Here is a 22603-nt window from a genome sequence, read left to right as displayed (position 1 = left end):
ATCTGCTGATTTTCCTCCATTTTCAAGAATTTTAAGGTCATTCAAAAATTCATTAACTATAAAAGAAAGCTTTGCCAGAACAAAATAGGGAGCCAACCACAACCAGGTATCTCATACTGTTACAGCCTGCTGCATGCTTCCCACACCAAAGCAAAGAAGCTCAACAGCAGTCAGCAAGACATCTTTCCTGCAGCTTTTGCTGACATTTCCCTGATCATACACTGTTCCCCAAGGATTTCCATGGCCCAAACTCTTAAATGGCAAGGAAACACCGAGAACAATCCAGACCTGGAGACAGTATTTGCCAGTGCTGGGCACACCAAGCAGCAGGCTTTCTTCTTTGGATGGCCTGACCATCTGATCTTAACTTTCCAGGTACAGTCTAGACTGGACCTGAACCTACATGTGCACCTGTTGTTCATCTGGACTTAGTGAGGCTTCAACAAGGAATACCTGTGCTTCACGATCAGCTTAGAGGTACTGAGACATTGTCAAACCACGCAGCACTTCAGTACTCAGCACAATGCAGCTAACGTGGCATAGCCATGTCAAAACAAGTCCTTATCTTGCCAGGCTTTGTTCACAACATTGTGCAAGGGTCAACTCCAACAGGTATTACTTGATCTGGCAGACTGGATTATATTTAATGTATGATATTCCTTCCAACATGAAAAAAGCCAGAATAAACTCTGTACTGCGTGCCCAAATTTAACAAAACATTATCATGTGCCTGGGCCTGCTCCAGATCAAATTGGTATTGCTAGATAATCAAATACACACCAAGTATTAATGAAGCAATAACGTCAAAGACATCTCTGTAGGACGGATGTATTGGAAGATATTAACATGCTGAAGTACCTCCTCATCCTTCAACTCATTAATTTGTGCTTTTTCAAAACAGAAGAGAAAATCAACAGAAGACCACAAAGAAGCATTTGTGAAGGAATGGTATTCTCAACACAGTTTATTAAACCACAGTAACTTTATTTCTAATAGGAAACCCTATTTTACTAAACCGCTTTCTCCACCTTAGCCAAAAGAGCTGAAGGCACTCAGGCTGGAACTGGCAGATGATTCATGCTTGAGATGAACAGCAGGACTCACTCTCTGTAAGACTCATTACTTCAATCCCAGCCCACACCAGTAGTCACCAAAAACTTCATTAAAGAACAGCAGCTTGGAAACCTTCATATAGTCAGCACGAAACACAGTTGGTATGCTTGAAGCCCGTGTCAGACCAGAAGCTATACGGGCATTTTCTTCATCTCCTGTCCTTGAAAAACAAGTTAAAATACTTTGGGTATGATGTTGCTGCAAATTTCTACACAAACAACACGCTTCAGCGATCAAGTTGATTCTTCCAGTGTTACATACAATAAAACTGTGAGTAAATTTGTCCAACAACAGCAGAAAAAAACCCATAATCATAGCCTGTGTGCCTTCACATACTTACTCCTTGCTTTCCATTTAACCCTCCCCTTTTGCAGGAAGATTGTGTAGGGAATTTGTCTGAGGTGATTACACACCCTCAGTGTCCTCAGGAAGCGAGGCTGACAGAAGACCACTGCCAAAACAGAGGGAAGATTAAAAGGTATTGAAGTAGTCTAAAACCCTCCCCTGACAGTGAGGCTCATTGCTCTTAACTGTGCTTGTACAAATGCCAAATAGCCCCAAAGAGATTTGCAGAGACTCTTCAGAGACTACATGATTTAGTAATGATTAAACTCTATATGCTGAGAAGAAACACTCAGCACACTCAAACTAAAGCTAGTATCTTCAGAGCATACTAAAATACCATCGCTAACAGTAGCATATGTCATTGCAGTGTTGCAAAAATCTAATAACTGGATATGGCATGTAGGTATAACGCAAAGCATGTGAACACAACCAGAAATGAAAGAAAAAACAGCCTAGTGCTGTTACAGCACATAGGCACAGTGCCAGGAAAGTAGATGCTGCTAGCTGCACTGCATCCTGTGCTGTGCCTATTTCAGTTAAAATAGTTAAACCTACTGCCAGCTTAAGCCATTTTTTTTCCCACAAATCTTGAAGTCAATGAGTAGTAGCCCTCATCCAACTGCTGAGCTGCTGGTCTGGATCCAACCTTCATTACCTTCAGTCACACACAGCAGTGGGGAAGATGCAACCTACCACTTCGATAAAGACAGCTGAACATCTGAGGACATTTCAGTACTAGAGCTGGCTTCCCAGGAGATACATTAATTTAATCCATATTGTGGCTTACAGATGAGGTGTATCGTTTCCATTACCTACAACACTAATTCAGGTTTCTGCTTCCTATTCAATTTATTTAGCGGGGAATTAATGGTTCATAGGAATTCACAGTGAAACAGATACATTAAACCTTTGCAGGCACATGTAAAGCTTTGAGAAAAAAGTACACCTCGTCCCACCATATCCTAATCCAACAGTTTCTCTCAAAGGGAAGAAATTTCCAATATTTAATAAACGTTGACTTCAACATTAAAAAGACAAGAAACAATGCTCAAGTACCAATCAGAGGGAGACAAAATTCTTACTGCTCCTTATTTTTTGTTTATGCTTCAGATGACTACGATCAACCTCTACCTTTTAATTTGTTTTGCACTATTCTTCACACCACATTCTTCAAATAAAAAACTCAGTTGCTGCTGGTATGTAAGAAAAGCCATACAAGTGCCAGCACCACCTAGATGTAAAAACAAGGGCATTTGCCATTCAAGAACATTTGACACCTTCCCAGAACAGTGGCACATGCTGTAAATTTCATAAGCATCAAATCCCACAGCTGAGTAGTCGTGCCATGGTAGAGGTATCAACTAATGCTCACACCAAATAACAACCACCAACAAGGAACTTTCCTAAAGCTGCATGGGAAACCCAAAAGACAACAACATCAACACTCTAATCAAATTTCAGAGAAAGAAGCTTCCAAGTCTTACCTTACCACAGTAAAAACCTAAACAATCAGAGATTGGAAAGATCTTAGAATAAGAGCTACGCTGGTAACAATAAGCTGACATGGGAGCAACAAAGGAGTTAACTCACTCATGTAGACCGTAGTTATTATACCACTTATAAGTACTTGTTAAAACAAGAAGCATTCTCACAAGAGCAACCCTAAGTGAAAGACCCAAGTCATTAAGACGTGTAATTGTCAGTAAGAAACAGCACCTCTCAGAACATTGGATCCCTTTGCCCTTCCCACCAACATCCCCCACTGCCAGAAGTTTTCACAGACCAGTTCTCAGCTGCCAGGTCAGGCACAAACACTTTGCTCCCCTGTGGGAGCCTCTGTGCCCTGACCAGAGGCTGCAGCTGCATCACAAAAACAAAGGGCACTCACCATTCCGACTCTCTTCATCAATGGGAACTATTGTAGCTGGAGGACCTGTTCTGGCCAACTTGCAATCTATAAAGATAAAAAGAGAAGTTATTTCTGATTCCAGAGAGAAGGCCTTGGTTTTTCTTTTTGGTCTGTTTTATGGTTTTGCTTATTCAGCATACTAAAGAGAAGCATCTCTGAAGTATGACATATGTATAGGCTACAACAGTTTACAGCTCATTTACACTCAGAGGATCAAAATCTGAGCTCTTCATTTATCTTCTCCTCAATTAAACTCTAAAGCAAAGGAGAATTCCATGACCAAGAACTTAAAATCTCAGATGCTAATCTATTTTTTAAAACTAACTATTATGAACTTAACACAGCTCGCTGCATCCTCTCTCAGGTGAGCTTGCCTTCCCATGTCACTATTACACACACCAAATCCTCGTCACATACCACCACGCTACAGCATGACAGCTACACTATGAACATCTCCACATCTTGCAGGGACTACAGTGAAGCACAGTCCTTAAGGAGAGATATAATATGATGGTATTTTATCCCACAGAAAAAAACAAAAAAGGAATGATTAAAAGGTATAAATCATAACTAAAGCTTCACAACAGAAACAAACAATTTGAATTTAATTGCAACAAAAGGATTTAATTAAAGGGGGTGAAAAGAGTTTTAATAATGTTTGAAGGAAAATAAAGATTAAAGACAGACAAGCAATGTTCAGGAAGTTTCATCTTGACATCTTACCCTCATATTGCCAGTCTGGAGTCAAAAGTTTAGAGGCATCAATGGAAGCAGAGCAGAATAACGAAAGAAAATAAGTAAGATTTTGTTGCTTTACAGAAATGATAGCTTCAAAGATAAAAGCAGTACATGCAGAGCTAGCAAACATATAGGTGTAGTCCTAAAATATATAAAAGCAGGTATACTACTTGCAGCGACTACTTGGTGAACAATTTCATTTTCTATATTAAACAGAAGAAAAAAATTACTTCTCAAAACCACACAGAGGAAAAAAAAGGTTAATTAAGAAGCACTTTTCACAGTGCTGCTAATACAGCACTCTGTAAGAAAAGGTTTCACCTTCCCCTTTCAACACAGAACCATATACAGCGCACGTATGAGCCAGACGGCATTGGATGTTATACATTCAGGTTAGATGTTAGAATTTCTGCTCTAGAAGAGTGGCCAGGCACTGGAATGGGCTGCCCAGGGGGGTGGTGGAGTCACCATCCCTGGAGGCATTCAAGAAACATTTAGATGTTGTACTGAGGGACATGGGTTAGTGGTGGCAGGAGGACTGGATGATCTTGGAGGTCTTATACCACCATGGTGATTATGGCTCTACAGCTACAACTGGCACAGAACTAAAGGGATTCAACTTCAGTAAAGTTTCTACCCAAGCACTGGAGCTTCACTGTATCTTTTGAGAGGTTTAAACACTTGAAGCAAAATCCCAATATAAATAATCTAAATTAAATGCAACAGCAAGGAAAGATAAAATACAATTTCCCAGCCCACATTCATTGACTTCAACAGAATTATGTAGCAGCTAATTCCAGGCTGTAATTGCCCCAGCACTGACCACATTTACAAAGGAAGATGAAAGCAAAGCATTTATGCATACTTCTGTTCATATGAGACCTCCAAAGGAGATCTCTGTGGCATGATGATTTTCTCAGTGATAGCTTTGCAATTGAGCTAGTGAGTACGGCTGAACAGTACGGGTGCCAGATTCAACTGCATGAGTCTTGGAGATTGCCCATATTCATGAATAGCTTGAATGCCAGCTTAATTGTTACTAATAATATCATTTATCTATTTATTTATTCTTAAAAGCTGTGGGGGCAAACCTTGCACTGAAGATAAAAATGCAGAAAACTGCACCAGCAGTTTCATGTACCTGCTTCATTTGCTATCCTAAGAAGTCTACGCAAGTCTGTTCGGTGCTCAGCTCTTCTTTATATTCTCATATACTCAATTTGGATACATAAACATTGCATACCTTTTGCTTACAGTACTTTTTGTTATTACTTTTAGGCATTAAGAAAGTAAACAGCCCACTTGAAAAATGACACCTTCCATTCCACTCCTGTTTTCATTGCTAGGAGCAATCTCTGGAAAGATAAGCAGTATTTGCTTATCTACCCAAAACATGGATTTTTTTTTTCCATGCTCTTACTCTATTCACCAAATGCTATAAGAATAACAGGTTCATAACTAATATGGCCCTAACCTTTCCCACAGACATTTCTTACAGTTTTCAAGATGTTTACAAGCCAGCTAACTGAACAATCCTTCAACGTGCTCTTTGTTAGTGTAATGAAGCTCACCAGAGTTTAACTAAAGAGCACGACTCGTGCATGCACACACATGAAAAAAACAAAGCAACACCCTACTGTGAGTGCAAAGGAGAAATGTCTGTCCACAAATACAACAGCAGATTTCCAGCCTGAACTTTTTTTTATTTTGGACTGGAAGAGAAAACAGATCCTTCTTCTATTTGACTGTGGTCCTCCATATACGTCTGTTGGAGATTTTCAATGCTTCCAATTCTGTGCTGCAGATGATCACACCAGATCACTGATGCTTTCCTAGCCAACAGCTCTCATTTTCAATAAGACCTCTGCAGTTCCTAAGAAGGAATGGTTTACTCACATCACACGGTTCCTTTGACAAGAGGTCTCTTGCCCCCGTGAAATTCTTGGGCATAATGGACTGGTCATGGAAGTCATATCATGACTAACTGAACTCACTTGAAGAAAAGTCATGTATTTATGCATCATTTATGAGCTTCCCTCACTACAGTTGTCACAATATAATCCTATTTTATGTTCAAGCAGCAGCAACAGTACTCATGATACAGCAAGGTCCCCCCAACCCAAGCACCTCCCAGAAAAGGCTGCAATCAGCAGGTAAACGAAGCAACAGGCTACAAAGGATTTCCTAAGAGCCTGCAATTTTGTTCCTGTTATTAACTTCAGTTTCTTCCAGCTAGTGCTTTTGCTTTACAATTGCTTGATCAAAGCCAAGGCAGACAAAGTGCCTGTCTCCTTGTGACTCCAGTGAAAACCTATTTAATAGACTCTTCATGGAACAGCTACATGGCTTAGATCCACTTGCTTTCTGACAGCTAATTTTCATTATTTTAATTTCTAATTATTTTTAATGAGATAGCTCAGAAGAAACCCTCAATCACTGCTCTAGGTAAGATGCTCAGCCAAGGTCACACAGTGTGAGTCGACAACCTGAACAATGCTGTATTTTGGCACCATAGCATCGCCTCATCATCACTTCATTCTTCCCAGCCTCACTCTTTCAATGCCACTTCCCATACACTATGTGGAGTGCCTGGAGCATTTCTCTCCATGCACTTTGCAACCAAAGTAAGCCAGTGCAGCATGGAGTTCTGCCACCGATGAGCTGACTTCTCCCTGCTACCATTCACAGCCCCTCTGCACCATATCTATGACACTTCATAGATCTCTAAATTCAAGCTAAATACGACACTTTAATTAGCTAGGAGAAGTGTCTGTAGTTGACTGTTGTGATCATTAAGACATGACTGCAAGGCAGGCAATCACATTAGCTGTTTAAAAGTCCAACAACGAAAGTGACTTGCCCCATACAGCCTTAAAATTTTAAGTGACTATAATCCAAATCCGGACTCCTACACAGTTTACAAGGAGGGTTGGGTGTTCCCAGTAAGCCAACGATCTTTTAAACTTGATTAATGTAGTCCTGCCCTCAGGACAAAGCCAGAAAAGGCCACCCTGACACCAAGGGCCCAGCAGGAAAAAAAGCATCCCAACTTAACTTTCCCATGGCTGCTACCCCATGCAATAACTACCAGCTCCTCCTGAGTGCTCTTGTAATTAAAACTGAAAAAAAACAAAGCAACAAAAAACAACTACGATTTGCTAATCATCAGCTTTTCCTCCAGCTGTTTCAAAAATACCCAATTAGTATTCTAGGTTATTTAACATTTTATTCTGCATTTAATTTTGCTTTCAGATATTCAAATGTAACTAAACAGGTTTGATTTATTTATTTATTTTAAAGCAAATGTTCGTGGGCTGTAGGACAACAGGCAGCCCCAAAAGACTGACTCAGTTCTAACAGATACGCAGCCAGATCTGAAGGACTTCAATAAAATTCCACTCCCTACTTGAGGAAAGAAATTACTTCATTTGGTGGCAGAACAAAAGGTAGATTTTCATTCCTTAATTGGTCACTGGAACAAAAATCAGATTCTAAATGCCACTGGTGGTTGAAAGTGGCTCTTCTCAGCATCTATCCACTGCTTACCCAGGATTTCTGCTGCAGTCAGGAAATCACAGCACACAAATACTGTGTTTAGGCTACAGCCACTTCTGTTGTACTAATGAGGTTTGGAACATTAAATTGAACAGTTAATCAGCATTAGCATACACCTTCAATCCATGTGGAAAATACTTTGAAAGGTGATGTGTATCACACAGCAGCTTTCCTACAATGCTATGAACTCCAAGGTCTAGATTCAGGCCCAGGCTGGGCAACGTGTGGATTCAGAGCAGCCTTGTGGAGAAGGATTTCAAGGTCCCAATGGATGAAAAGCTGGATGTGAGCCAGCAGTGTGCTCCTGCAGCCTGGAAGGCCAACAACATCCTGGGGCTGCATCACAGAGTGGTGGAAGCAGGGAAGAGAGAGTGGATTGTCTGCTCTGCCCATGTGAGACCCCATCTGGAGCACTGCGTCCAGGCCTGGGGCTCCCAGCACAAAAAGAAACCTCAAGCCCATGGGTTTTAAAGACAGACATTCCCAGCAAAGCTCTTGGGAGTCTGCAGAGAAATGGAAGAGATTCCATTCTAACAGTCTGTGTCACTGGCTGAGGTTACAGTACCTCCGAACATACATTTCCTGGAACACGTACTTCTGCTTTCAGATGTGCTTCATTCTCCGAAACGCCCAAATAGCTCATTAGATAAACAACCCTTTGCAAACCATTGTACTTACACCTCCACGTTCATACTTCCACTGCTCATTCAGCAGAGGACACTCACTGGGAAAAAAGCCGTGAGACCGTCTCTCTGAAACGCCTGGACTTACAGAAGACTGATCCTAATAAAGAGCCACACAGAGCCATACATTTAAGCAATCTGCGTAACTAAGCAACTAAAATACAGGGGAAAATGTCCTGGCTTGTTTCCTGTGTTGCTGAATTCAGAACTACAGCTGTGCCATTTAGGATAAGCTTGGCATAACCTTTACATTAGCAGGCTTGTGCAGCAATTGCACTGCATTGAAAATAGCATAAGAAGGGCTTTCACAGGCTATTCTGAGTTCTTCCTGAAAGATATCTCTAATTGTCAAAGCTGGGAAGGAACAACAGCAAACTTGAGTTTGATTCCAGCACGTTTAGGACTCTTCTTATAACTACACTAAGTTTCTGTGCTTTGATTCAAAAGTTAACAGCTCAGTTAAGCACTACTCTATGATTCATCTCTTGGATCCAACGACTCCACTCCAAGTTAATCTAGCTGTTTGTCTGAATGCATCTCCCCTTTGGGTTTGGTTTCTTACAGAAGAAAAGGCAATGCTCATAGATAATAAAGCACAAAAAGGACAAAAACTGAGTAAGAGTACTATTCTAAGTTCTGTTTGTATAGCCTCAGACAACACACTTGCATCCAGAATATGCAACCCTAACAGCTGACATTTTCTGATGCTTTATTCCTCCATTCTTCAAGCATCTTCATAGGAATATAATATCTATAAAGGGTCTGCTACATAGCACTTGCAGGGCAATTTCCATGTATTTCTATGCATTGCCATGTATTTTATTTTTACTGATATAGAAAAACTCAGTACCATCTATCTTTGGAGCAATATTCCTTTAGACCGCAGCAACTTCAATTTCACAAGCAGTTTTGGAGTTGACAGAGCCTTTTAAAAGTCATACTCCTGCCCCAAAACACCGTAAAATGCAAAAAGATGACATGGGGCCAAGAAGCACCTCCAAGTGCTATTAACCAGAAGTAACTTTAAGACTATGCAAATAAGCTGCATGACTTGAGAACAGCTGTAATATCTTTAAATGCAATAACATTTTAGAAGCTGACTACAGCTGCTTTTAACCACAGCTATGCACACTGCACTAAAGTTTCACAAGGTCTTCAATACTTCTGAAATCTCTACTACATGTCTGATGTGTTTACGACAAAAAACAAACATACAGAAAGGATGAAGAAATACTGTGCGTTTGGATTAAACTCAATTCAGATATTACAAGTGGATTTTGAAGTTGCAGCAGTTTTAACTGCTGTATAAAAGTAGATTCCAAACTACTCCTGCAAGCAACTCAGAAAGAACAGCTGGCAATGTTTTCCATTCTTGAAACTTATTTCCATGCAAGCAACATAAGATTAGCACTTATTGACTGAAATATGGGAGAGAGATTTGATTTAGTAGTTGGGTAGGGATAGTGATAGGAGGATGTTTGGACTAGATGATCTTGTAGGTCCTTTCCAACCTTATGAACCTATGAACCTAGGGGACAGTTGAGCTGTGCCTATAAATGAGCTAATAACATTCAGCCTTCCCATTTCCCTAAATGGCCCACACATGACTTTTAGACTTCAGGCAGAGTACCAAGGCCACTGCTACTATAATAATGTTTAGTTATCAGGGCTCTCATCTCTCCCTGAATGGTGTCTCCACCTTTCAGAGCAGCATTCTTTTTGTACACAGCAGACTCAGACATCTGACTCAGACATCTAATGCTGGTGTCTTCCAGAGCCCTTATTGGGATTAGCTAGGAGAAAGGAAGGAAGAGTTAACAGAAAACCTCAAAGGGAACATTCAGAAACAAACACCATGTAGTCTTACAGTAGACACAGGAATACTTACTTTCTTAAAGACAATGTGAAATAGAGTATTGCCATCTGCAAATAGCATTGAGCCGTATTCTTACAAGACTATGGTTTTAACAAAAATGTAATGTACTAGTGGACAATCTGAGGGCACGTTGAAAATACAGATCCATATGAATCTTAACAGAATGACTCAGTTACTAGTTAACCATGTCTTGGAGATGTTGTGCTTTGGTCTTGAAAGCAGAAAATTGTAGATAATTCAAGCAAAAGATGTTGTATCTAATGCAAGCAACAGAGGAAAAAAAAAAACAACCAGCCTGAAGTGTGGAGGCTTCTTTAGGTCTATTTCAAAGCAGGGGTGTAGTAACAGAATGGAGGAAACAGTATATGATCAATTGTTTGCCTACAATTGGCTTCTGTGACTTCATGAAGTTCCCTTTGAGAGGACAACACTGAGATCTGACTGATGGCCACAGACATCTTCACTTCCTCATCTATGAAAACTGCCAAGCAACGAGACTTCACAGAAAACATTGTCCTTTGAAGTATTTGCTTAATAAACAATGGTCCAATTGATTCAGTTAACTCAAATCTGAGCTGCCCAACACAGATGCAGTCTGAGTCTAACAGCCCGAACTTCAGGTAATTATAAACACTTGAGCATTGCATAGCTATGAAATACTTTTCTTCTCATTAGATCCACACTTCTGATACCTACTGTTAAGCAAGAATTGATGAAATTCCACTTTATAACTCTAATTCTTCCCATATACAATGGCAATTATACTTTCTCTTACAAAAACCGTACTTAATCTTTTTGGTCCTGAAGTTTATTAGATTTTCAGTTGACAATACACTTCCCAACTCAGAGCACCAGCAGACTTCTTCCCAAAATTTATACACTTATAGTAAGATTTCTTGTTTTTCAATAATACCAGTGAAAATAAAGTCAAGGCATGGTTTATCAGATGTCAGAAACCTTTATCATCAAACAACGGCTAACACACAAGGAAGCAGAGTAACTATGTTTCTGCTATACTGGAGAAGACATTTCATATCACTTGCAATATGACTCCGAGCCCTAGAAGTATTTCCTTTTGAATTTGTACCTACTAAGAAAATATTTTTAAAAGAAACATCTTATAGGACATACCAATTACCCTCAAAATCTCCATCTTCCACTACCTTCTGGGATAAGTGAAGACAATGGAAGAAATATCTTCAGCTAAGACAACGTTTTTCTTCCTACAATGCCAAAGATTACCACAGAGATGGCATAATAACAGTTAAATCAACTACTACAAGTGCTATTGAGTATTTAAACTAAAATGCAGAAAGTCAACTTTGTGATACAAAGACTGTTAAAAATGGAGAGGAAAATGTCAAACAAGATGATATTTTATGGCAGAAATTCAGACTGATCTGATATTCCTGCAAGGTCTTCTCAGTGTTTCAGCTCATGTAAAAAACTAGAGGTGCTAAAAGAGTATCAGCTCATCCTGCTAGCAATTCCTTTTCCCCTCCAAATTAATACATACACCCAGGCAGATTTCAAAATGGCATATAACCAATAAGGACAAGTATCAGTAGGACTACTTGCTAAGTCAGTTCCATCTACGTAAGCATTCAGACAAATTTTATATCACCAAGGAAGGGAAAACAAGAGGTTTTCCCTTCAACTACAAAACCATAACAACTTGAAAACACAAAATACATGGAGGTTATCAGCAGGAGAAAATGCCTCCAAGCTGGACTCAGTTTCAACTCCATAAGTGGAAATATGAAAAGATAAGAGACTTTCAAATTCTTCCCATAAGGTTTCCACCTAAGAGACAGCACTTAAAATATTCCAGCAGATAAAACAGTGATTGCACAGATGTTTCTGTGAGCTTCGAATGCTTTCTTAGTGTCTGTTAGTGTGCAAGACGACCGCTCTCCCCCATTCTCTTCCATTTCAACCTATTTTTGATGTTATCTAGCAACCAGATGCTGATAAAGTATTGTTGACTAATGCAAGTGCACTCAGCTTCTACTCCATACCCAGGCTGTCTGTAATGGAGATACTAATTTGTACGAGGTAGACACACAACTGAAAATAAATCCCAAGCCATTGGTTGTACTGAAAGAATAAGCAATTAAGACATTTTTCCCATACTTCCAGTACTTACTTGCCCAAGGACTGTACCCACTGGACACAGCTGTGCATTTCATTACCAAGTATGACTAACATTAACTAGAAAATGGCTTATCTGGCAAGGGTACGAATCTACTTCACTGTAAGTCTGTCTCTGTATAATTAAGAAAACAGTCACTCATCTGAAATGATTTACTCTATTCTTCTTTCTTTAGCAATACACTCTTAACTATTTGAATTATCAGGTGACAACAGGTTCAGAGAGCCTATGGAATTGGGTAGGGACCATGCCTATCTGCACCTCTCTTCAATGGTGCTTTGAGTACTGAACAATTCCAAGACACTAAAAATAGTGCAGCCCTCCTCTCTTAGTACCCAGGATATTATGAACCAAGCAGTTCCCATCACCTGTTAATCACTACCTCTTTAGCAGAGTAGAAGGCCCAAGGCATGAAAACAAAGCAAAACTGCTAAGCCCCTGGAGCTGTGAAATCACTAGCTTGTGCTGCTATACTCATTGGTGCTATTAACTAAAGAGATAAAACTGTAAATATGAGGAGCAATTGCCTTGAGCAGCATCCCAGAGATGAGCTTCCATGTCTTCCTGATTAGGCTCACTCAATGATGTCACCTCAGTTGCTCAAACTCATTAAAGTAAAAATAATATTGCTTTTCTGAAGGTTGTGCACTCGAGATTCAAAAAAATGTACGCTATGGGTACACCTTTGTGATGCTGCCCAAAGAATGAAGGAGCAACTACAGCTGATCAGAAGAGAGGCAGGCTATCTCCTGGGCCTGCATTATTCTCAGTCTCACTGCAATCTCAGTGCCAGTATTGCTTATTTTCTTCTAAATCCTTGGTCAATTTTCACCTGAAAAAAAAATCACTCAACCTCCTCCCCCAAGGGAAAAAAAAAAATTGTAGTTAACAAAACAGCTTGATTCAATAGCACCAGGAAGCAGTCCAGAAAGAGGCTTTACTTATCCAGAAATGACTCCAGAGCTCTTCTGAGCAAAAAACCCTCTAATATGCCAAAGTCACATTGCACATATAGAAGCAGTCCAACCTTTGCAGAAGATACCATACTGTTACCCTGACAAGCAAAACACAGCCACTTTATAATAGGAAACACAAAAACAACTACTGATACTAACCCTATCTGGGCCAAATGAAAACTACTTCCCAAAACATATCTCTATGCTTAAACAGAAATTATAGGTGCATAATTTAATTGAAAAAAAATTTCCTAAGGGCAAGCATTATTTGTGAACATCAGGTAAGAAACGGAGCATGGCATTTTAGAGAAGAAAATGTAAACAAAATCTCTGTCCTCAATAAGGAAACTGAAGGCTGTATAACAGCTCACCCTTAAGTGATTAAGGTCTGCTACTGAACAAAATATAAGACAGTGAAAGCTCGCTACAATTGCATCTGTTACCAATATCAGTTTGTTCTGGTAAAAATGATATGCATATGCATCTTTTTCTCTCAAAAACACACAAAACAGTAAAGGTCAAGAGAACAGATGGCTCACAAGACGTACCTAGAGATCAAACTTGAAAATCATCTCCTTTCACACACAAAACAATCCTCATCAAATGGATTTGGTGGGACTAGGTCATAACATAGCTTTGCAGTACTTCCAAGAAAAGACACTTCTCCCCCCCCCCCCCCCACATAAAAACTCCTGTGCTGTTTTCAAACAAGAATTAAAAAAAAAAACTCAAACATTTAAATGCTTCTCAGAAGCAAATCATCATAAATAACCCCTCAGGCTTCCTCTCAAAGGAATTCTTCATCTGCACTGATAAATACTACTTCTGTTTTGTATTTAGGACGAAATGCACAATCACAGAACTGCAGCAATTAGAAGGGACGTCTGGAGGTTTCCCAGTAAAGAAGTTTCTCCTCATTTTCAGGTGGAACTTCTTGTGTTCCAGTTTGTGTCCTCTGCTTAATTTTCTTATGCAGGGGGAAAGACAGCTTTCATGCTTTCAGAAAGATATCCTTAAAGAGCTGCCAACTCTGTCCCATTCTCCTATGTTCCTAAGGACAGTCTCTCAGAGGATCTCATCCAATGCAATTCCTTAAACTGTTCGCTCTCCTGAAGATCAGGGTCCTACTCCACTTTTTGCCAAGTCTGTGTTCAAGACCACAAACTCAACCAGGGCATGGTCACTGCAGTCCACAGTACCTCCAGTCTCAACCTCTTTACTGATCTCCCCTGCACTGGTGAGCACCAGGTCCAGCAATGCTTCATCTCTGGTCTGTCCACCCAACACCTGGACCAGGAAGCTATCCACAACAGACCCCAGGAGTCTCCTGGATTGATTTCAGCTCACTGTGTTGTTTTTCCAGCAGATATCTAGGAAACCATTATTCTTAGTAAGAACAAGGTCCAGCAGCACACCTCTCCTCATTGGCTTCTGTATTGACTGTGTCAGAAAGCTATCTTCAGCTCTCTGTGGGAATTTCCTGGACTATGCTTCCCTGGCAGCATTGCTTCTTCAGCAAATATCAGGGTGGTTGAAATCCTCCATAAGAAGCAGTGCCTGTGATCATGAGGCTACTGAATACTTTATAAAAACTTCAATTTTTTATAAATGTAGTAAAGAAGAGTATCCAATTTTTTTCTCCCAATGAATTTTGCAGTGTAGAATAGAAAAGAAAAATCAGGAAAGAACAATAACAACAAAGAAAGTACCGAAGGAAGGGAAGAAGAGCTGAAACTAGATATCTGAAAATCTGCATGTGGAACAAACCTGTTGAAATATTCTGGCTCAAAAATCCACTTCGCATCTTTGAATGGAATCCTGAAAAATAACTTGGGACTCATTTCCGCACCATTTAAAGCTTTCCATGCCTCAGTGCATTCAGTGCTTTAATAAATAATCATGCTCTGGTGTAGTATATATTAAAAAAAACCACCTCAGTAAAACACTTGCTTTTTTCTTCTTTTAAATAACCAAAACTGCCTCCTTCAGTATTCCCCATGAAGGTTCCTTTTGCCATACACAAAACATTTCTAATCTTTCAACAGTGATTCCCTAGAAAAGCAGAGAGGGGCTATTTGCCTGGGGGAAAACCAGTGACCACATCCACACACACAGGCTGAAGTTCTCAAGTTAAAAGTTTCTCCAAGTCCATTCTGTTTGCTCTAAGTTCACGTTACATATGTGAAATCTTACCCACTGGGAAAATATTTATTGACTGGGCACAGTAGGACACGCTAGAAACTGCAGTCTCTCCAAGAACAGCACTAATATCAGTGCAAAAAGAAGCTGTTCCTTTGTGTTGTTGTTGTGTGTCCCACCCCACCCCAAAGAAACTACTGATCTTCTTTCTTTAGTAATTAAAACTTAGTACTAATTGCTGCTGTAACTGGAAGCATCCTTGCAATAACACACTGCTCAATCAGCTGCCTATGCCACATAATGAAACAGCTATCCCTGTTACTGATGCAGTTAGAAATGCCATTCCTGATGAACTGCTTCGCTGCTGACCCATAAGATAGATTTTAATTCATATTTCTTCAAAGCTAGTGCAATGTATTAGGCAAGAAACAAACACAGAACCACAGAGTTGGAAGGGAAAAGAACTTTTCCTAGCTCCAACCTTCAGTCCAGCATAGCACAAAGCAGGCAAAGTGTTTGACCAGCCATACTGGTACTGAGGAGGATCCTTAATGTCAACGACCGCTTCCAAAAAAGAAAAGCTGCAAATCCTCTCCCTTCTCTGAAACTCACAGTGAACACTACTGATATAGCAGCTTTCATTTCAGAGGAAAGCAGAACAACTGCATGTGATCTCCGCTCCCCAAGCAATTTGGATAATAAACACATTAGTCACTGTCGATTACACTTTTTAATTACAAGGGGCACATCTCAAGGAAGCAAACTAAGCAATGCATGTCTCTGATTATCTCTGCACAATAGCTGTTCTAGATCAACTACTGGATTTCTAAAAATGCCAGGTTTTGGTGGCTTATTTAACTTTCATTTTTTAAGTAGTTTTATCAAGACAGTAATGATAAGCAATCAAATGGTCTCACTCATTGTGAAGTTAGTCACAAACATTTTTCCATTCCGTCAGAAGTATTGTATCCCAACAGGGACGGGCCAGTGCATGCACCCTCAAACTGGGTGCTGGAAACACCTCAAAGCAAGATCCATAATCTGTAACGCACATAAGTTTTGCTCTCGAGGACACAGGTATCACTATGAGTTGGTTCTGGTTTGACTTTATCATTCCCTAATTTTCATGAAGTTATCAAGCAGAATTCCCCATGCCTTGCTTAAAGCAGATACATCCCATCAAAAAAGGAATCAATTGAGACAGGGAGGTAGTTGCACGCAGTTAATTTGTCAGCAAGTGACAGCCTCATATAAGCATTCAGAAAATAATTCTTACTGTTGGTCTGATTAAGAAGGAAGGAAAATGAGATGGGAGGTTGAAAAGTAGTATCAGGGAGGGACGGTGACACCTATTAACAAAAGGAGCACAGTGTGCTTAGCTAGCAATACAGCTGAATGGTTGGGCTGGAACACCTACAGATAAATGAGCTTCATGCACAAAAAAGGGGTTTTAGAGAAGATTGAGCAGATGAGAACACACACCAGAGCAGGTAATGTGCAGAAGGGGGACTGTGGCAGCTAAATCAAGCCTAAAGAAAAAGATGTTAGCAGAACTATAGCAAAGTTTGTGCAGTAAGGTGATTGCTTAAACATCTTTAGAACAGAGATGCAAAAAATTCCAGTAATGCATACTTCACATTTTAATGCATATGTTTGCAAAGAGATTTGGAATATTCATGACTGAAGAGCTTTACTATTGAATAAACACACTAAGAGCATTTACAATATAATCTGTACCCAACAACACACAAGTTGTACCTCATCTTCCTAAACCAGGGTGAAATCCACACCTCAGAAAGCACCATCTCATTCATGTTGCCTCAGTCAGGTAAAAAGGAATTAGTTTCAGTGGAATTGTTAAACCTCTTCTGTGAAACAGGATGGAGATCACAGTTATCACAATATTCTCTGAAACACGCCTTTCATCAGACTGATTCTGTTTATATATTGAAACACTAATCCATCCAATAAGTGTACATAGACACATTTTTCCCTCACAAAGACACTTTCAAATATGACCACTAAAACACAAGAACAACCAGCAGAGAGTCAGGTCTGCTCAACATGCATGCTCTACAGTCAAAAGCCAACACACAGATGGACACAACTGACTGCTTTTAACAGCTCACTACCACTGGAGTTATTCTCTGCTCTACAAAGACCCCAAAACAAAACACTCTCACAGAGGGGACAAAAGCTGTGCCAGTGCCCTTGAACGAGGGCTTGTTCTCCATGCATCCGGACCCGCCTCTCCCCAATAATAATCGCAACCCTTCAGGAAAAGCAACCTTCCTTTGGAGGGGTCTGGCTGAATCATGTTCACATCAGACAAGTCACAGAAGACCTGAAGAACATGCTTGCAGTTACACATCCCATGCAATGTGATAGGAATCTGACACACGATACCTTGTGAGTAAAAGAATAAGGCTTGAGCAAAGAGAGCATGGCAGGTCAGCACCTAGACAAGGCTTCTTCCAAGCTAGACCCCATACTGGGAACAAGGCTTTGTCTTTTCCTCACAAGCAGCTCATCCATCACAGGGAGTACACAGGGGCTTTCATCCCTTCCCCCATCAGGGGACAAAGAAATGAAATGTGTATGCAGTAAGGAAGATGAAGCTCACTTCTCAGACCTTTATTTCACATCTTTAAGCTGCCTCTTGCCGAAGAGAAGTAGGTCACCTGCAGACTCAAAACGTAGCTAGTGGTGTGTCAGATTTCCTATCAGCAATGCTTAGAAAAACTAAACTCTTTAAAGGAACTAGTAGTTGAGCTCCAGATATCAACAGCAGCTCCTTTCCCTTTATCACCGCTACAGAACCAAGGTATCGAGCTCCTAATCAAAAGCTCTGATCTTTCACAAAGCAAACAAATGACTTCTGTTCCAGAAAAGAGCAGATGTTTTCTCAGGCAGCCTGTAAGGCAAGCTCCTGTTTGCATTCTCTCTCTTCCACTGTAGGTACAGGGCTCAGGAAATAATAAGTGGGGGTACCTGTATTCAAATAGGCATTTTCCTGAATGAATTTCCTGCCTGACAGTTATCCATCGATATCTGAAACCATTTCATTTTTAAAGCAGCCTCTTAAAGTGATTTGTGAGGCCGTGTAGTTACTCAATTTTTGAAGCATAAAACTATGCTAGACTGAATTAAAGACAAATTAATAGATGGGTGTCACGCAGAAGTAGAACAGCTCAGAGAACTTCTGCCTGCACAATCCTTGTGACAAAGTGAATTAAAATTGCATTTTTTTTTTTAAACAGGAAAATTCTTACTTAAAATGCAATCTCCCATCTAAGGTAACAATGAAGACTATTTAACTGAGTAAGGTCATTCCTTATGTATCTTGATAAAACAAGCATTTGGTCCCTATGGAGGAGGAAACATATTTGGGCTCCCTCTGATTAGGTTTATTCCAAGTAAGACTGTATTATTTCATTTTAGATGCCAGCAATACCTATTAATGGACAACTTCTCAATTAGCTCCAAATCTTGTAAATGCTCAAAGTTCACAGGAGATGCATTTCATCCTGCCTGGCTCAAGTGCCTTGAAAAGTCTGACTTTCAGTATGAGAATTGAGAGATGTATTCTTACTTTCTGCCCAGCCTGGCAAACATTATCAAGCCCCTCTGGACTCACTATAGTGCTCCAGTGCTGTAGATGCAGTGTTATGCAGCTGCAGGATGAGTCAGCTGAACTTACTGGAAGAAGATGGTTTGGCTCAGACCCAGCTCCTGAACACTACACTCCCTCGGGAGCCTCTGGATATCTCATGCACAAGGGAATCACCTGCCTCTGTTACACAGACCACCCGAGACCATGACCTTCAAAGCATTTCATTTGCTGAACTATCTAATTTATGCAATGAAGTGAATAACTGCATGAATCAATTTGAATTTCTTATATATGTTTTGAAATATTACTGGGAAAATCTGTATCTCTAATCTGTATCCTAAAACTCAGAGTTGTTTACATATTTGTAGAGTAGACTGCTACAACTGGTTATGTTTCTGACAATGCTAAGGGTTTAATCTAAAGAGCAGTTAAGTCATCCCTTCTATCAGCATCTCTTTTCAGGACAGAAAAGAGGAGCATTTCTGAAAAGCCTCCATCTATTTCGGCAAATGCTCCAGCACCTCTGCCTGTGGCAATCATCTCGCCTGCTAAGAGCAAGAAGTTTCTAAGCAGATCTCATCAGAGTCAGTTATTTCCTCTATTTCTCCCAGGCAAGCCTATGCTCCCACATATGGGGAAAACATTGATAGAGCCCTTCGAGCGTCTTCATTAGCTTAAGGAAAAATAGCAGCGTCTACTACCTTACATGAGAATATTTTCCTTCTTTGTGGTTAGACTGCAACAAAAAAGCTAACAATACATGCCTTCATGTTGCCTAAGAATGACATCTCCATCCTGCAGAGGCATTGCTGCTAGCATTTCTCATACCCCAAGAAAAGCAAGCAGATTAAAATTCAACACAACCCACTGAGTCATCAGTAACACACTTTCCATGGAGCAACTGTCAATGGCACATCTCCGGTTCGGAGGGCTACAGAAGTCAAAAGTAAGGGGAAAAAAAATGTAACCAGAGGCTTATTAGAACACAGGAGCATACAGCTTCTGTGCCAAGTTGAAATCCACCCTACTACTGAAAAATGTTTTAAAAAAAGATTAGATTCTTACCATTTAAATTTATATTAAGATATAAATACTGGTTCAGCACCAAACAAGGGAAAGTGAAATAGTGATGTTCTCAGGAGCTACACAACAGGGTGGGGTAACAATTTCCTAGATGGAGAGGTACAGGGGAAAGTTGTACAGGGAAATGCATGCAGATTTGCAGCAAGTCCAACCTTCTCTCTCTCCCCTCAAGAGCTCTGTGGAACACAATGACAAAGTGATACTGGCACCAGGACGCCCTCATCTCCAAGTATTAACCATGGATGTTTGTTAGTATTCTTGATTTTTACTTGAAGAATTTTACTCGTAATAACTCCTCAAAAGCTTTTATTTTTGTACAGAAAGAGAAAGGCTAAGCAAGTCAACTTTAGGTATAAAAGGTCCCAACCAACATCTATCATCAGAAATCTTTCAGATGTTGCCATATTAAACAGACCACAGATTTCACAATTCTATTAAGCACTTCTATAAACACAATTAATGAACTCATCACAACCCATTCCTTTTGTTTACTTCTAAGGTTTTCTTTTGTGTCTTTTGCGCTCTTCCATTTTCAAAAAGTCATCAGATTTGTTTTCACCTTCCCTTTAGCTTTTAGGACTAAAAGGAAAGTTACTGAGGTCCCCAGTTCACAACTGTACCCTTCATGATAAGTAGATTCATTTTCAGCAGTCAGACTTGAATGCAAACCTGCTATTTGTCACATGCCTATTTTTGCTCTGTTTGTGGCACCAGTGCACATACAGATGGCATTTCCATTCAGCAGCGTTCTCTACTGCCCAGAAGACTGCTGCTAATACGTGCTCATCAAATACACTACCACTACTTCATTGGCACTCCCACATCAGATGCCATTTTGTCAAACTTCCCCTCTGCTGCTGTCTGTTGCACAGCAATGGAATGGAATATTGGTGGGAAGGTTCACCCTCTACTTCCATACCACAACCATCTGCCTCTGATGTTGCTGTGGGCCAACATAAAGCAGGAGGCATTACTTTTGGAGCACGATTTGGCCTAATTTCACATACTGCAAGGCCTAGACTGAATTTTTTTAATTAAGCTAATGCATGACTAAAGCAGGAAAAAAAAAAACATTTGTAGCCATTTTTTGCTGCTTGGAAAAAAACAACACACAAACTAGAGGCTGAGGAAAATACCAGATTGCTTTCTTCACAAGTATTAAGCGCAGTAAGAGATGGATACGAGTATGAGTAGCACAGAAAGCGAGCTAAGCAGGAAGAGCAGGCAGGCAGGCATTCTGTCCTGGAAAGTTATCCCATCCCTACAAATGCATAACACCACATGACTGATGCTTCAGCTCTATGTAAACTCCAACCAAGACAGGCCAGGCAGAGCTGCTAATGGGACAAATGGAAATGAATGTACAAATCTGAGATTGGTCTGCACATTTCAGACAAATGTTATCATGGATCTCTGCATCCCTGTGCTCATCTGTTACAAATCACAGCTGGAGAAGAGAGCACTGAATTACATTACTGCATAACCAGCAGCCAACAATATGCACGCAGTGCACTTTAGTAGGTGAAGTAATTCTAAGAGTAAAGCACGAGTGGAATCAGAAAGGGCTGGCAGGAGGGCACCAGGCAAAGACACCACCAACCACAGAGGAACCACAGGCAGAAAGGGAACACAGCAGCACCACCAGGAATGGGAGGAGAAGCAGAACTCAGCCTTCAAGAGCAGCCTCAGAAATGCCCTCCGTTCAGTTCAGCAAGCAACAACCTAAAGGGGGAACTGCTGTTCTAATGTCCATTTGACTGAAAAGTAGAAACATCAGTGATGGAAGCATGCCATCTGAACTGAAAGACTACGCAGGCATTATCAGCTAGCCATGAATAAAATCAGGGCAGAAACGGGGCAACCGCATTGAGACAAATAAACAAATGAGACTCTGGGACAATTTTCTTGTCAGTACAGGAAGCAAGAAACCTCAGCTTTTTCTGAGACAGCCAGTGAAGAAGCTTTTAAAGTCACTTAGAAACAAGAAATGCCGTGGCTGGGGAAAGAAGTGGCAACTCAGGAGGCCAAGCAAAAACATCTGAAATAGCAGAAGTATGGACTAATGGTGCTAGATGCAGAAACACGGACATGCAGCTAGCCAAACACGCTCAGCTACAACCATCAAAGCAGATCATCTGCATGCTAGGTGCAAAGAAACAACTTATAACGTATGTCAATTCATTTCTATTCTTGATGGTTGCGCTGTGAAAATAATGACGCTATTTTTAAATTTTAATTGCTAGAAGAGAGCATCTGTTATACTTGCCATAAGTTAGATTATAAATTTTACCATAGCAAACAAATGCAACCCTATTGGTCCAAGTCATTCAAAAGTACTTTTCTGCAATGACATCAGCATGGAACAGCTTCCTATTTCACTTCTAGAGATACAACTGAAATTAGGTTTTTGCATTCTGTGTCTCATTAGCTAGGGGAAAGCT

General features: G+C 40.3%; 1 protein-coding gene across 1 annotated transcript in view; it reads right to left on the bottom strand.

The window, feature by feature from the left end:
• Nucleotides 1-22603, bottom strand: part of PCDH15 (protocadherin related 15) — a 598943-nt gene that overhangs the window by 271352 nt on the left and 304988 nt on the right. The window contains exons 7-8 of the mRNA XM_065746677.1: nucleotides 4091-4105; nucleotides 3347-3412 (exon numbers count right to left, since the gene is read on the bottom strand). Coding sequence (XP_065602749.1) covers nucleotides 3347-3412; nucleotides 4091-4105 — 81 coding nt within the window. The remainder of the gene's footprint in view (nucleotides 1-3346; nucleotides 3413-4090; nucleotides 4106-22603) is intronic.

The sequence above is a fragment of the Cyrtonyx montezumae genome, unplaced genomic scaffold (assembly GCF_038088225.1).
Source record: "Cyrtonyx montezumae isolate F1298 unplaced genomic scaffold, pur_monq_1.0 scaffold_4, whole genome shotgun sequence".
NCBI classification, from domain to species: domain Eukaryota; kingdom Metazoa; phylum Chordata; class Aves; order Galliformes; family Odontophoridae; genus Cyrtonyx; species Cyrtonyx montezumae.
The sequence above is the reverse complement of the archived record's forward strand: the minus strand, read 5'-3'. Positions and strand labels throughout refer to the sequence as shown.